The sequence below is a fragment of the Platichthys flesus genome, chromosome 5, assembly GCF_949316205.1.
Source record: "Platichthys flesus chromosome 5, fPlaFle2.1, whole genome shotgun sequence".
NCBI lineage: Eukaryota > Metazoa > Chordata > Actinopteri > Pleuronectiformes > Pleuronectidae > Platichthys > Platichthys flesus.
The window spans coordinates 17,304,164-17,319,855 of NC_084949.1; the positions used below are offsets into that span (position 1 = coordinate 17,304,164).

At 40.9% G+C, this 15,692-nt stretch overlaps 1 protein-coding gene across 1 annotated transcript in view; it reads right to left on the minus strand.

Moving 5' to 3' along the window:
• dlc1 (DLC1 Rho GTPase activating protein) overlaps positions 1-15,692 on the minus strand; it is a 77,173-nt gene that overhangs the window by 38,282 nt on the left and 23,199 nt on the right. Inside the window, exon 5 of the mRNA XM_062387534.1 lies at positions 14,686-14,719. Within this exon, the coding sequence (XP_062243518.1) occupies positions 14,686-14,719 (34 nt within the window). The remainder of the gene's footprint in view (positions 1-14,685; positions 14,720-15,692) is intronic.

A 15,692-nucleotide genomic window follows, 5' to 3' on the forward strand; every position in this document is an offset into this window, starting at 1 on the left:
ACACACACAGGCTCTGTGTTTTTATGACTATTTTCAGTAGTGGCACACTTCACTCGTGAGACGCTCATGGACTTCAATAACATCTCAAGCACAAACAGAGATGAGAGGAAAACTGTTCTTGGCCTACTTTTTGTTATCCTCATGACAGGATGGGATTGAGGCATGAAAGTAAGACAGTGGTGCAGTTCATCTGCCTTAATAAAATAATAAAGAGGTGCTATATATAGACACACAAACTGAGCAGCATGACCTACATGTGAAGGCATACTAAAACGTGACGTGCCAACATATTCGGTGCCTAGAGGGAACATAGCAGGCACCTTAAGCTCATGTGACAGAATAGGCTTAATGTGCCCAAATTACGCTAACGCAATGATAAAGTATCATAAGCAGATCTGTTATAGGAAATAAAAGACACCAAAAAAGATTCAGCCATTACTGTCGGGGTCTTAAAACACTTTGCCACCAAGATGCAGATGGAAAATAGCTGTTTTTAAGAGATGGAAATGTTCTGTGAGAATTTTCAAGATCTCACAGGAGCAAAACCACAGTATGTGCCACAACCCAACTAACAGCAAAGGATAATGAGTCGAAAAACAGCAAAGAAAGCCAGCCAGGGTGTTAAAAAAGGGGGTTACAATAAATTAGCACAAGTTCTGTATTGCATAGTTTGATTCCCAGCAGTTAAAATGCTCTTTACCCACACCTAAATCAATCAAAGACACCCTCATTACCTCCTCCAAGGAGGTCGTGCTTTCATTGCTGTTTGTCTGCTAACAAGCGGGGATAGTCAGAATCTACTCAACCTTTTTATTTAAACTTGGTGGAAGGCTGGGGTGTTGGAAAGGATTCGATCAAGAGGACAGATTTAACATCGCCTTTGCCGACATGTGCAGTGTATTCTTTACATTTTTTAGAATACTGTAGAGATCCTGATGACAAAAAGCAGGCGCACTTGGATGACTGATATGAGTTTTTGTAATTTGGTGCAGCTTGGCTGAATTTCAGGGGACTTGGCGGAGGTATGCACTCGACTGAGTTTCATCATATTTGTGTATAACTGCAGTTAATTCTTTTATTTTCAGGCTTAATCACTGATTAAGGTTTGGACACACCGTCCCTGCTTTGTGTGAAAGTATCTTGTTGAAGCAAATTTGTTACATGGTTGCCTGCTGCATTTTCATTCAGAGATCTCCACTGATGTCACAGTGGTGCTCCCTTTCTGACTTCCTCTTTGGGCATCCCTGAGGCGTGAAATGGCCCCGCTGGGTCCCTGTAGAGTCCTATAGGGCCACAATAGGCCCAGGACATCTGTGTGGTTGAACAGTAGGCAGGGCCCGAGTACACCGGAACATGTCTCTGGACCTCCCACTGGCCCACCCTTAAGCCCCAAACAAAGGCCTGGTCGCCACTTAACAATAACACATTCATGCAGAAGCAGGGGGACAAAGACAAATACACACTTGAATGCTGCCATATAGGGATTACAAATATGTTTTTGTAAATCCAAACATTTTATGTATTGTGCTCACATGTGTTTGGGCAACACAGTGTTATGACCTTCATGTTTGACCAAACCAATACATTGAGTCCTGTTTTTTAACTCCTCATTAGGAACACACAGGCTCTATAGATGGAGGTCATCTGGTCCACACCAATTTAGCTAAGGTGGTTACCTGTTGCCAATTTCATCTGGTACAAGGCAGGTTGTTGTCGGTCTGTGCTTGGGTAGTCATTATGTGGTCTTAAAGGCCAAACCTGTGCCTACCAAGATTGGTGGAGTGGCATAGTTGAGGGTGTGGTGATGCAGAATTGGTAGTACAGTGCAATGTTGGTAATCATTTTGGCATTGCCTCGTGGAACCACTCAGACTTAGCACAAATGCGGGCAGTGTGTGCTTTTTTAGACAAATTCTTAATAAAAATTAACACTGTGTGTATATATGTTACACCATCGAGATCTTTCACAATGTAAAATGCGTGATAAAAAAAATGTATCCTTGATCCACCCCCTGACCTTGATTCACACCAAAAACTTCACTCACCGATAAAGACTCCAGTAGTTTTTGCGTAATGTTGCTTACAAACAAACCAACAGAGGTACAGGGGTGAAAACATTGCTGTACTGCAATGAACAGATTGTATTTATCAGTTAATTTCATGGAAAGAAACTCAACTCAAAAAGATTGAGGTCTGTGCTTGTGCCCACGTCTGTAACAGTTTAGCTCACAGTCTTGTTTTTCAGATTAAAACAAGTGAATATTCGAAGATGTAGGACATTTAACCGTAGGAGGAATTCCACCTTTTATTCTATCGTTCCCATCTCAATGCTGAAGGACAACGAAAAACAGCATGGAAGAGAAAAGTGCTAATCCCGAACCGAAAATTGACCAACCGCCCCTATTACCTCCCTTCACAAGACTTTGGAAAACGGACTGATTGATAAAGCTCTGGCTGTTATGCAATAGCTTTAGCTCAGAAGCATTAAGGAATAATCAACTAATTAAGCCTCTATGTAACCAGCCAAAAAGTGGTGTAAAATGAGACCAGAAATAAACACACATCACACTACTATCTCAAAGTGGCCCTTCATAATAATGAAACTCGACACAAAATTATTTTTTTCTATAGACATGACATTTAAAAAGACTGTTATACAATATCCAGGCCATGCAAAGCAAGTAAGTGCAAAGCAGGAGGTTGAGCATGTATGCAAGTGTCAGCTGAAAAAAATAAAATAAAGAACATGTCGTGCAGAAGAAGAATAATTCATGTGCTGAGAGCAGTTGATACGATTTGCTGAGCAGCTCCTGTGCGCTCGCTGCTGAGCACCGGTGGGATACGTCTACTGAATTGTGAAACATCATGACGGAAGATGGCATTGGGGGATGGGTAACCAAGCTCCAATGATAATAACCAGTAGCCAAACTCCTGCTGAGGGAAATTATGGGGATTCGTTGTATCAGCTGTAACTGAATGATTTGACAAGAGGCCTAAATTAAAGTTTAAATAGTTTGTCAGAGGAAATCCATCATTCTGTAACACAACATGAACAACTACAAGTAAACTGAGTGTTCATGCAGCTCCAAAAAATCCAACGACCCAGATCTGGGACACAAAAACTTGATCAGGACATGACTTGTAATGAATACAAAGTAATGAGTATGTTTTTCTGTAATAGAAAATATTTGCTTCTCTAAAAAGAGAGACATTGGATTTCTGGTGTGTGTGCGTGTTTGTGTGGCAGCTGCTGAGGAGCATTACACCAACCAATATTTTTATATTTTGCGTACAGAATGTCCAAAAGAAAAGCTTACAGGTAAATAATAGTTGTATTCTTGTGGCGCAAGCAACCTCATGATCATAGTATAAGCTGATCCCAAATCTGTACAACAAACTTGAGGACTTCACTGGAGTGATTAATGAATGAGTAATTATTTATCTGAAAGATAAGATGACAGATTCTGTCGTTACTCTCTTGCTCTTTTATTATCTGCACTGATTCCAGATAACCTTCAACCCTTTTGATCCTGTAGCGCAAAGCGTTTAAAACAGAGCAGAAGACATGTCACTCATTCCAGGTTCTGCTCTGTTCTAATGAATATTTGCTGACTCAAAATATCAGTATTAGATATATACCTTCTATAAATCAATTGGCCAAATTGTGATTCTTGAAGCAACAAATCTAGCAGCATTAGAGGAATCAGGGGACAAGTCATCAATAGATGTTGATGTTTGCAGGAAGAGGGAAATCCTTATCCTCTCGTAAACTGATAATTCTCCAATCTATTAATCATGAGTTGATGAAAAGCCTGGACATCACTGCCTCAATGGTAAAGTATCTGTTACTGTTGGAAATTCATACCTTTGGCCTAAAGCAGGAGATCATGAAAAAAGAGGTTGTCTTCTCAAAGCTTTGGCCTCTTAACTTCCATTCATACACCTTCATTGCCTAAAGAAACTCTGTGCTGAAATAGGGGAGTGGATTTAAGGGGGCTTCCAAGACAATAGCCGGACGATGTCGTGATCTATTTGATGACGTCTCCAGTGGACACTGAGCACAAAGACTGTGAGTGACATCTGTTTTTTGTCAGTGGATAATCTCAGTGTTAGGTGACCCATGTTTTCCCCTTCAGCTGTAAACATGCTTAAGTAAATATGTTATGTGCTCATAGGTACGACAAGAGTGGGAATCATCAACAAGGCTTTTCGGTTTCAGGTTGTGTGATGATGCACAGAATGGACGGGAAGGCTTTGAGAGCATGGTGTGTGACATTAGCCAATGTCATGTGCCCCAAAGGATCACATATACTCAAACCTTGTTTTCCTCACCAGTTAGCTCAAGACCATGACGTCATATTTAATTGGTGTCGTCTCCAATGATGTTTGGTGGAATCATATGTAAAATACAGCTTAAAATGTTGCTTAACAAGTCTGCATGGTGACAAACACCCTGACTAAGAACATCTTACTGTATCAAGTATCTTGGTACAGTAAAATGTGTTCAAGCACTTCATGGCAAAGAACACAGATTTAATTCATATACAATACTGGAATGGAACTCAGTGGAGTGCATATCTCCAACAAGTCCTAACAGTCCCACATGCACCAAAATGAATGGGTTAGATTTTGACACATGGTTAATGCACCCCCCCCCCCTCCAAAAATGTTTGATGAGTTGAGTAGTTTGTGCGTAGTCCTGGTATATGTCCTTGTCAGAGGTAAAGGTGTTGTTATTTGACATTAATTGAGATCACAAACATTTCCTGTTAAAGCCATATTTTGCCTACACCTTCAAGAAACTGAGAATGTGAAGAAGAGACATGAGTGACAATCCAGGGGAGCAGTAATTAGATCCTGTGATAATTCTTTGACCCACTTTTCGACTCTTTCATGTGGGACAGTGAGCTATGTGGTAACAGCCTGAAACATCCTGGACAGTGTTTGTTGCTGGTTATTTATCACTTGGCTCTCTATACTTCAATAGAAGAGGTTAGGCCACAGGGCATTGACCTTTGGATTCAGAGAAATAACTGTGTTACCTCCTTTGAAATGAGCAACCAGCACCTGTACCGAGTTGGAAGGTGTCAGGATTTCAAAGAGCCAAAAATTCATCTCCATCTTCATCCTTGAAAATAATCATAACTCTCTTTAAAAATGGCTTGAGCCTGTAGATCTGCGACGAACGTTTTTCAAGAGCATGCAATCCATTTACTTTGCTACTGCTTTTATAAGATAGAGAACTATCTGTATTATTTAGAGAAAAGCTGCTGGAGCAGTTATAGCCAGGGAGTATTCTGTATTCTAATGGTTCAGTCCTGCGTGTGGACGACCAGCTCATTAGTAATACATGGGGCCAAACTAGTAAGAAACTGGGGTGGAGGCAGGTAAGAGGGACAACTGAATTTCCAAGATCTGATATACTTAGAGAAATGCATCCATGTAACCACAGATCCACTAAAAACAACTTAGGTCAGATGCAGCCTATCCCTGCACCCATCAGCTGTGGCATCAACACATCCATTAAATCCTATCTATTGATCTGCCATGTAAGAAACAGTTCACTTTACTAATGCCTTGCTGTGTGTTCTGTCTTCTCTCTGAGGCCATGACAATGCACTTTTATCCACCAGCTCTGCATCCTGCTTAGGAAATCTGAGACCTGACGTGCTTGTCGCACATTGTAACTTTATGTTCTAGAAGGAAACATGGACACATGCAGTCTTTGAAAACATTGGCAAACACACATGCACACACTGCCATTGCTATGGTCACTCACCTGCCATTCGAGTCTCTTGAGTGGTCTTGCTGAGCATGTCTAGGGCTTTCGAAGTAGAGGACCTGATGTGGTCATTGAAGGACCTCTGCAGCAGCAGCAGCCTCATAGAACGAGACATGCCGATTAGCATCAACTAAAACGTACCTACGTCAGACTCCTACCTTCTCCCCACAATTGCTCAATTGTTGTGCTTTTATGCCTTGTCAATCAGACCTCTTCTCCCTGCTCATATGTTCAGCAATTGAATCACAATCCGATTAGTTTCTGCATGTATCCGTTTCTGTACAGTCCTCTGCACTGCTCTGGTTCCTTCCTCCCTCTCTTCCTAGCTCTGTTCAGCTCCTGTCGAGAGCGTACACTCCCGTGTGCTGCAGCAAGCATCAGTGCGGTAACTGCTGGGACACATCCAGACAGTGCTGCAATGCTCTCATATTCTATCCTCCCAGTGTATGTGTGCGTATGTGTGTGTATGTAAGTGTGAGTAAGTGCTTTCTGACACAAGCTCGAGTGCTCTCTGTGTGAATATCTGAGTGGTTCAAAGTCACAACTCACTTCTCTCCCCTGCAACCTTTTTTTCTTACTATCACATATTTTTTATGCTCCTCTTCTCTGTCACCTTCTTCAACTCATCCACTCTATTCACCTGCCCTTGTCTATCTAGACACAGAGAGCATCAGTGCCGTTATATAAGCCAGTGCCCAGGCAGCCTCCTTGTTATGAAGCTAAAGATAAACTCACACAGGACTGAAACTGAAAGACAGGAAATTAGATGATAAAGGGTCCAGGATAAAACTTGATTCACTCAAATAGTTGCAAGAAAATAAAATGTTTCCCAGAAATGGTTGAAAGTGATGGTTTGGTGAAATTTCCCAAAAGGACATGGAGATAACAGCCATGAAGAAATTATTGAAACAATGACACGACTTTACTGTAAATATATTACGGTAGGAGGAGAATGTGCAATACACACAAATACAAACCCAAGACAAACAAGTAGCCATTGAGAAATACTCTACTGGAAACCTTATGTAACAATGTTCACGCTTCAGATGGACAAAAACAACACAATAATGGAATCCATTACTTAGACTGCTGTTGATCGGATAATGCTGATTTAGCTCCTATTAAGCAAACACACCTCTCTGGGGTCTGTGAAGATGCTTAGCATAACTGCTACACATATATCTATAGCTGATGGGACTTTTACACTGTCACTTTTTCAGGATAAAATAATTATTACCCCTGAAATTTCAGAAAGAAGAGTACAAGATTACTAATACTCTTTCAAATACTATATTCTATCAACCCGTGAGCAGGACCAACTAAATTAAGTCAAAGGGAAAAGATGGACATGGACCTATGTTTTATGCTCCATATCTTTACTGTTTGAAACACTTTCAATAGCATTACTTAACCCTGTGTTTGGTCTCAAATAAACATAGTGAGCATAGTGGAGGGTTACGCAGCTAAAGAGCCTGACATTTTTCTCAAGGGTTTGTGGAAAGCAATGACAGAGACTGCTGGCCAGCACCATCTCCAAATTTAATGCTGAGGAGGGGCCATTCAGACTGGCCAATTATAGCAGAAGTCAGAAGTCCAACCTGCATCTGTCAAACCCTTTGCCCCAAAGTGAACCAAGTGCCTGTGCTGGTGAAGAACTGGTTCAACCTACAAACCTTTTAAGAACCAGTTTGATTTTCCATGGGCTAGAACCACTACTGTGAACGTCTCGACGCCTCAACTGAATAAATAAATCCACGAAATGCTACTAATTAGATTTTATATTCAATTATATATATATATCCATTTATTCTTCATAGTTGCCATTCATTCAATTATTGAATAAAACAATTCTACATGCAAATTATTTTATGTTTATGTTTGTGCATTGGTTACTCCTTAGCTGAGTGTGTGTCTATATGTGTTGAGTGTAGTTGTGAGCAAAATGTGCGATTCAGGTTTACTTGAACACATTCCACACTAAGCTCACACTTTAGAAAAATCAACCAAACGCAATGATTGCTCCAGCAAGTGAAGGTAATGTACTCACCATTGGCTTATTGCAGTCTGCTGATAGGATTGTTCTTATCATGGTCAATTGACTTTATGGTCTCCTAAGGTTTGCTGAGACTGATAAGGCTGGATTCCCGTGTCTTTGCTTGTTTTTCACAACCCTTTCGCCTGTGCCTGTGTGATTGTGGACTGACCTCTTTAACATTGTTGTAATTGAGGATGCTGAAAAACAAACATCCTTGAAAATTATCAAATTTTTACGATCCTCCAGCACCTGGTTGACTTACATAACATCTGAGTCAAATTAGAACTAAAAAACACACAAATCTAGATCAGTATTTGCATAACAACAACATATCAGTGTACTTTCCCTTTCCGTGTATCTGGTACAATATACCTGTGATAAGGGGGCTATACACAGACTGTAACCTAGATATGAGTGAAAAAGTCCTGAAAGGGGGATGAGGGGGGGTCCGGCGAAGGAAAATAATGGATATCTCATACCTCAGGAAGGGAAGTCTTGCCAAATGGCCCCTCTGTCAAACAAGAGTAGAGGGTGCCAGTGGAGTGTACCTACATCTGATGGAGGTAGCTGCCAACACACTGACCCAGATATGGAGACAGGGGAGGTGAAATATGAGGGCAGGGGGGTTTCTGGGAGGACTTCAAACAGCGTATATAAACAGTATGCAAGAGTCTATCATCAAAATGTGAAAAACAATGCACTGTACTCCATTCTTCACAGAACCGCCAGAAATGTGTCGGTATGTTGAAGCATGTATGTGTGGGCATGTCCGAGTGGGACTGTAATTGTGTGGGAGTCGCTTTGAAGTGACCATCTGCTTGAAGTCTTCTCTGAAGTGCTGTCCCAATTCATAGGGAAGATTTCGACCAAGAATCCGTTTCAAGGGAAAAGGTAACACTTGAAACCAAGGGGTAGGGAGAAGAGGTGAAATGGGTTTGGGCCTTTGTCTGCTATCAAACATGCACTCATTCACGCTTAGTGTCTGCCCTACTTTCATACGACTCCAATCTGACTACATGATACCTTCAGACTCGTGTGTCTCTGCAGCAAGCCATAAGACGGCCAGACGACTTAAATTATAGAAACACGAAATATCCCATGTATAGTATTTCAAAACCGGCTATATCATAGTCTCCTCTGTGTTTTAGACGATCCCTCCCCCTAACCTCCAGACAAGGGGTGTAAACCAGCCAGGGAGTTACAGAGCCTGCTGAGCCGGGGCTGATTCATTAGCCTGGGGACTGCTTAGGCAGCTCACACCATCAACACTGAAAGATTTACAGTCCCCTGGTTATGAATGGGAGTTCTTGATGGGTCATTTCAGACAAAGCATGGGCTTGGTGCAGAAATAAACCTTGGTTAAATTATAATCACGAGAGAAGGGATGGGCCGCTACAGAAAACACTGTATTGACCTTGTTGCCACCCTCTTCTTTCTTTTTTGGAGGATCTGAGGCATGAAGTAGCATTTGAAAAATCATGAAAAGTAATAAAACATAGATGAAAAACAAACCAATCTCCCAAAAAATAAAGCTAAGGAAGAATAATGATATAATTAAAGGCCTTTTGCCTTTTGTCTTGGGTTAAGGGACTTTTGTTGATGTTCAGCACGTTGACTTCCTGTTGTAAATTCCCCTCCATGCAGAGGTTTCCTGTTTCCAGAGTACCACAACTGGAGAGATAGATCCTCAAAGATAGAGCTCTCCAAATGTACACTGAATGGGGTTTTAAGCTTTAACAAATAAATTAGTTACCCTACAGTTAAGAAATGTGTCTCAAAATTACACATTCTCCCCTTTTAGAAAATATATACATTGAATTTAAGAACTTTCAAGACAAAGCCTGAATAAACCTCAGTTCATCTTAAAATACTAAAATAATTATCAAATAATTCTATAAAAAAATATGAAAGTCAAATTATTTGCTTGTAAGAGGAGGGGGTAAATGTGTTCACCACTGATGTGGAAGATTGAAATATAAATGGAAGACTACAGTATGTTAAGTACCAGCCTCACACAGGAAGCAATGGAGAGAGTGTGTCAAATGGAAGGAGAGAGGAGAAGCTGTTTGGAAGGGAGGTGTTGAGGCTGGTATATACTGACGGGGGAGGCCAGGAATGTGACCTTGCACAAACACAGCAACTCCATTTACTGTGTACAGAGGGGTGGCAAAAAAAAGGAAAGAATAAGGAAAACTAAAATTAATGTCTCTACCAAGTTACGGTTTACACCCGAAAAGAGTCATTGACATATGTATGACCATACGGACGGAGAACCTGAAAATCGGATGCATCTGGGCCTGGCTGTCGTCTGTGCTGAGGCATGAAGCTTGTATCAATTAAAGAGCAGGAACAATCATCAGAAGAACCAACCTCAGTCATGGGTTACTATTGACTTGGCTCCACGCTCAGGGAGCTTCATTACATCTGTCATTGTACTTTCTCAGATGAGAGCAAAGACTTTCATTCACCAACCACTCTTAAGAAGAGATTTCCACCGAGCAAGACCCGAGCCCGAACATGATGCAAAACATTTGATTATGAACCTGGCCCGGTATGCCCGGTCCCAGTGGAGCCACTGGTGCTCAGCCCAGGGTTCACCTGCAGTGTTGCGTTTCCAATGATGGGCAGCTCCAGCTCAGATAACTCTGTCTTTCTTCTAAGTTTGACAATATTTATTTTTACATCGAATCTGAGATCAAACCATTTCTTTAATTAAATTATTCAACTTTTTCCTGCTATAACTTTCACTGAACGGGGCGTTTACAAATGCTGATTAGGAAAAATTGGCACGCGCTTTCAACGTACAATTACATTGATTCGTCAATATAGGAACATAGATGCAACAATTCTCAGTTTAAGAACGAGTCATGAAAATTCTTAAGAAGATATTGGTGAATGAGGCCCATTGTCCGCGAAGGGAAACCAGCTGCAGGGTACAAACAAGAGGAAAGCAGCACAGGTCACACATGAGGAAAGACACTGGGGCAGAATGAAAGATGACTTATTTTACTGTGACTTTCTCCAAATTAAGTGGACACTTGTGTTCAAATTTAGAAGACAAGAGTTATGTTTAGTTGGAGCCAAGCACCCAGTCACAAGATCTGCAGAAGAACAGACATGATCTGTGTGTGACGTTTTCTTTGTAAAAGGAATAGTTCAACATTTTAGGGAAAATGCATATTGACCTGACACTGGTCTTTCTTCTGTTTGCTTACTCTAAAACTATAACTAGCGGGTTATTAGCTGTAAGCGTTAATACTGGATCTGTTAAAAGTAAAATTGAAAACAATCTGTCTGAAACCGCAATATGTCAATGTTTCACTAATTTCTAGTTTCTTGTATGAACCCACCCTCAGGCCCATCAGGCTCTGGACGGGTATCCAAACTCTAATGTGTATTGGTCTTTCCTCGAAGTATGAAGTTATGCTTAATCTTTCTTCCTGTTAGAATGTATTCATGATTTAAAATAGGCTATGGAAATTATTTATCCTTATTATTAAAACCATTTGAGAGTGGTGTTGATCTTAACAAATCCACAGCAAGAAAATGAATAAGCATATTAGCCAAATGTTCAACACAAACATACATATGTAAATATACACATATAAATGTCCACTGGACATGGAGAAAAGCACAATGGTCAGACAGATGGATGAACAATGGGGAGTTTTCAAATTGCGTAACAATATGATTAAAAATGGGATCTCCAGAGATCAGTGTCCACTTCTAGTAACAATTTGTGAATCATAATGTAAAATAAAACAGCTGCATTTCAAATTAACTTTCAATACCAGTAACATGAATTTGTCACTGGAATTCCAAGAATTGAAGAATAGTGACTACAAAGGAAACTACGGATAAAGAAGAGAGGGAAACTAAAAGGGGAGCCAGACAGACAGACAGACAGAAATGATGACACACGTTATTCTCAGGAAGTACTGCATAATGCCAGAGAGTCCCTCCCATACCGGTCCCTACTGAGGGTGCTAAACCATTTCCTCTTCCCTCAGGTTTCCTTGCTCCACCTACAACCACAGAAAATGTCTTAGACCATGATGCTATGAGTCTAGGGGAAAGGTCAGGTTTTAACTCTGTTGTTGGTTGGATGCCCATCATTGTGTTCTGTATATATATTCCCAGTGGTTTATATTTAGATGAGGAACTCACAGCATGGTGCATCCAAGCACTGTTACGATGGAGAAAAAAAGGGTGGCTCATTCTTAGGAGGATTTGTTGCTGTTGTGAATGCGTCTGAGCAGAAAACCTCCCGCTGTGTTGTGCATGTGTGGAAGGTAAACTCTGGGTTAACTCCAGAAACTTTACCCGCAGGTCACGGCTGAAAACGGCTTGAGAGACATTGTTGAGTTGTCTACATCCTCTGTTGAATAAAGAAGTTGGATACAAGGCTGAAAAGCTGATTAGTTGAAGAAGGTTTCGCAAAACCAGTGGCATCTGCTATCAAGATCACTTTTGTACTCACAAGGTCTACAAGAACGGTTCATATAAGAACCCAAATGCTTTGTGGTCTAGTTCCCATAATTCAATCAGGCTGCTATACATTTTTCGCAATCAAGAGTCATTAATTATTTCCTGTGAATACTGTGAAAGAATCAAAAATGCCATAACTCGCAATGTTAAAAAAAGTGATAAAAAGTTCCCGGATCCGCCCCCTGATCCGGATCTGCACCAAAATGACATGGGTTCTTCTCTGATCCATATTGTAACCTTCCAATTTCATCGATATCTGTTCAGTTGTTTTGTGTTATCTTGCTTTAAAACCATCAAACAAACATAAAAAAGAAACAAGGCTGGTGGCAGTAATGAGGACTAATGTAGCTTATGTATATGACAGGTAAATATCATTAAAGAGATATTACATTAATGCTGCGGATAGGGTTTTCCCTTAAATTTATTAATTGGGATAGCTCTTGCATGCAAATTAAGGTAATCAGTGGCTAGACGGTATTAAAAGTGATTTGTTTTATTCATTCTTTACCCTTTAAGTAACTTCTTGAGTTTTATTTGGGTGATATAACATCACAACGCACATTACATCACGTGTCATCTCCTAGACCATTCAGTGATGAGGACATTCATGACTTGAAGCATGACGTCCTTATCATCTTCAAATGGTATGTTGTTCTTTCATGCCATCCCAGTGCATTAGCCGTGTGAAGATCAGGCTTTAACCAGCGTCACAGGAGACCCATAAAGAACGCAACTTAACGACAGGTTGTCAGCTGTAATTCTGCAGTATATAGACACATCCTCTTTGTGCACAGGAAAGCTGTGACACTGGCCGCTCACAAGATGCAGCCGGCGCCGCGGGGAGGCCATCAACTGTGCCATTACAGAGTGCTGCCTGTGGAAACTTTGTGTTGATCACTGGTGTGCTTCCGTTTGTCACAGAGATAGTAAAAATGAGCCCTCAATGAGCTGTCTTTCATTGGGGGGGGGGGGGGGGGGGCAGCAGGAGCCTTCAGGGCACGGTGTGTGATGTAACACTGTCACAAATGTGTCATTCCCAAGGGCTTGGTGGAGATACAGAGGGGGCTTTGAAGTGTCACAATGAACACTGGGCTTTGTGCTCCATCAAGTCCCTCCAAAACTCCTATCTTAACCCCACCCCCCTTCCAGAGACATGGGTTCCATCACACAGACCCAGAGATGGATGTTACATAACTTGCCTACAGCGAGTAAACCCGATTTAAATGAAGAAAAATGACCAAGAATGCTCCTTTAGAAGCTGGTACTGAGCATTTTTGCAAGTTTTTGGCTCCTTGTAAAAATAAGTGGGCCTTTCACCGAAAGGTAGGAATGACACACACACATACACACAAGCAAACATACTGACAGCACATTTCCCATGAAAGGTTTTCAGCAAGTGGGGGTAATTAGAAGGAGAGACAGAGTGAGAGTGAGTAAGGACTCCCAGCAGGCTCTGGGACAGTGGGGGTCAATATGAAAGCCTCGTCCCCACGTCAAGCCACCTCTTTGGTATTGTTTACCAGCGGGCTGACGACACAGGGGGGTGTTTAATGAACACTGCTCCCCTGCCGGCTGTCTGAAAGTGGGTCTGTCCATCTGTAGTACCCTGATGACCCTGTGCACTGCTGGCAGACAGCTGACGGAGAGGTCAGAGACAGAATGGAGGTACGAGTCACTACAGATTGAGTTTTTTTTTTTTTCAGAGTCGAATAATAATAAAGCTTGCCAAGTAGATGACAGGAAGCAATAACATAACAAGTCAGTTCTGAGAAGATTGTGGCATCAGGAGGAAGTAATTATAACTGGGAACTGTGGGCCCAGCTGACAAGTACTAATAAAATCAGGTCACAAAAATGCTTGTGCCCGAGGGTGTGTATAGGGATAGAGTTGCATGGGGTATTTATCTGTTTATTCTACAGCTATTCTATTGCTGTTTATGTTTGATCACCACAGTAATGTATGAAGTTGAGTAAGAAGTGAGAGAAAAGGCAAATAAACATGCATCCATTTTTTGTTGCGCTTGAAATTCAGTCTGGCTCTTATCTTAGGAGAGGCTACAGACTTGATGGTTGAGTAGATGCGTCGAGGATCTTATCTCGACTGGCATCGAGTGTCTCATCGAAGTGGAGCCTGTCTCCCTCCACCTCCTCTCCTACTCCTTCCTGTCTTGCCCCATGTTGTGAACACCAGACAGGGCTATCAATCAGATATTGTGTTGCAGAACCACTTCACATGACACCAGACAACGGACACACCCGATCAACTGCAGACAAACGCTTCAGCCATCACTTTGACCATCAAGATCCTCATCTATCCAGCCACGATCTGTCAGTGAACTGAACATGTGAGAAAGAAACGGAAGAAATAGAGTCAAGACTCACCATCTTTTTCGTTCTCAGGAATGGCAGAGGTGCTCTGGGAAAGAGAGGAGAAACAGAAACACATTTGTTATAATGCATTTTCAAGATATTTAATGCCGTTCAAATAGTCAAATTAAAAAGTTATTCTTTTTAACAAATTTTAACTTCCCTGTAAACATACCTACAATAACCAGGGAGTTTGTGTGATGAAGTGTAACAAAGGAAACACCAAATAACAGAATGTATCCAGTGTCACGATGTTGTCGGAACTACATATTTAAACCCTTTGCATGTTCTCTGTCATTTCTCCTGCATCCTCTGATTTATGTTTCAGAATGTGCACAAGGACGAAAAAAAAAGGGAATAAAGCAGGGTCTTTGTGTGTCCTGTTCAGTCGGCCTGTGTGTGTGACTACAGTGATCCTCGCATGTCATTGCACACAAAGATGCATTTGTGTACAGTGATCAACAATATCACCACAATCTGTTCTGGTCCTTCAACAACACTGGGTTTAATTAGAGCCAGTACAGACGTTTAGGGGCCGATGCTTATACTGATATTAAGGTTTCAAACATTACTGATAACAATATATAAATATATAGAAAAGCCAATTGCAATGATTCCTAAGATGTCGTAATCAAAACCATGTGACAAAGAAATGTAATTGTGGCTTGATATTTCACACTTTAATCATAAACTTGTTCAGGAATAACTATAAATATAAGGAAAACACAAATACAACTAAATATGTAGAATTTTAATTAAGACAAAATATATTTTTACATAACCTGTAAAGATAAATGCACAAATCTTCTGCATAATTTAAATCATAATGCTTATAAATAAAGAATAACCGATACTTATATGTTGGTGAAATTGTACCTGCCAACCGATAAAGCAGCCGTGATTTAGTTTTAAATTGAGAAAAATAAAGTGCACAGCTTCAACGCAAATGAGACAATCAGAAACACACGCATGTTCGCACTAAGAATGTGGTTGCTAAGATAGCATATGCATAGTTTTCTGAT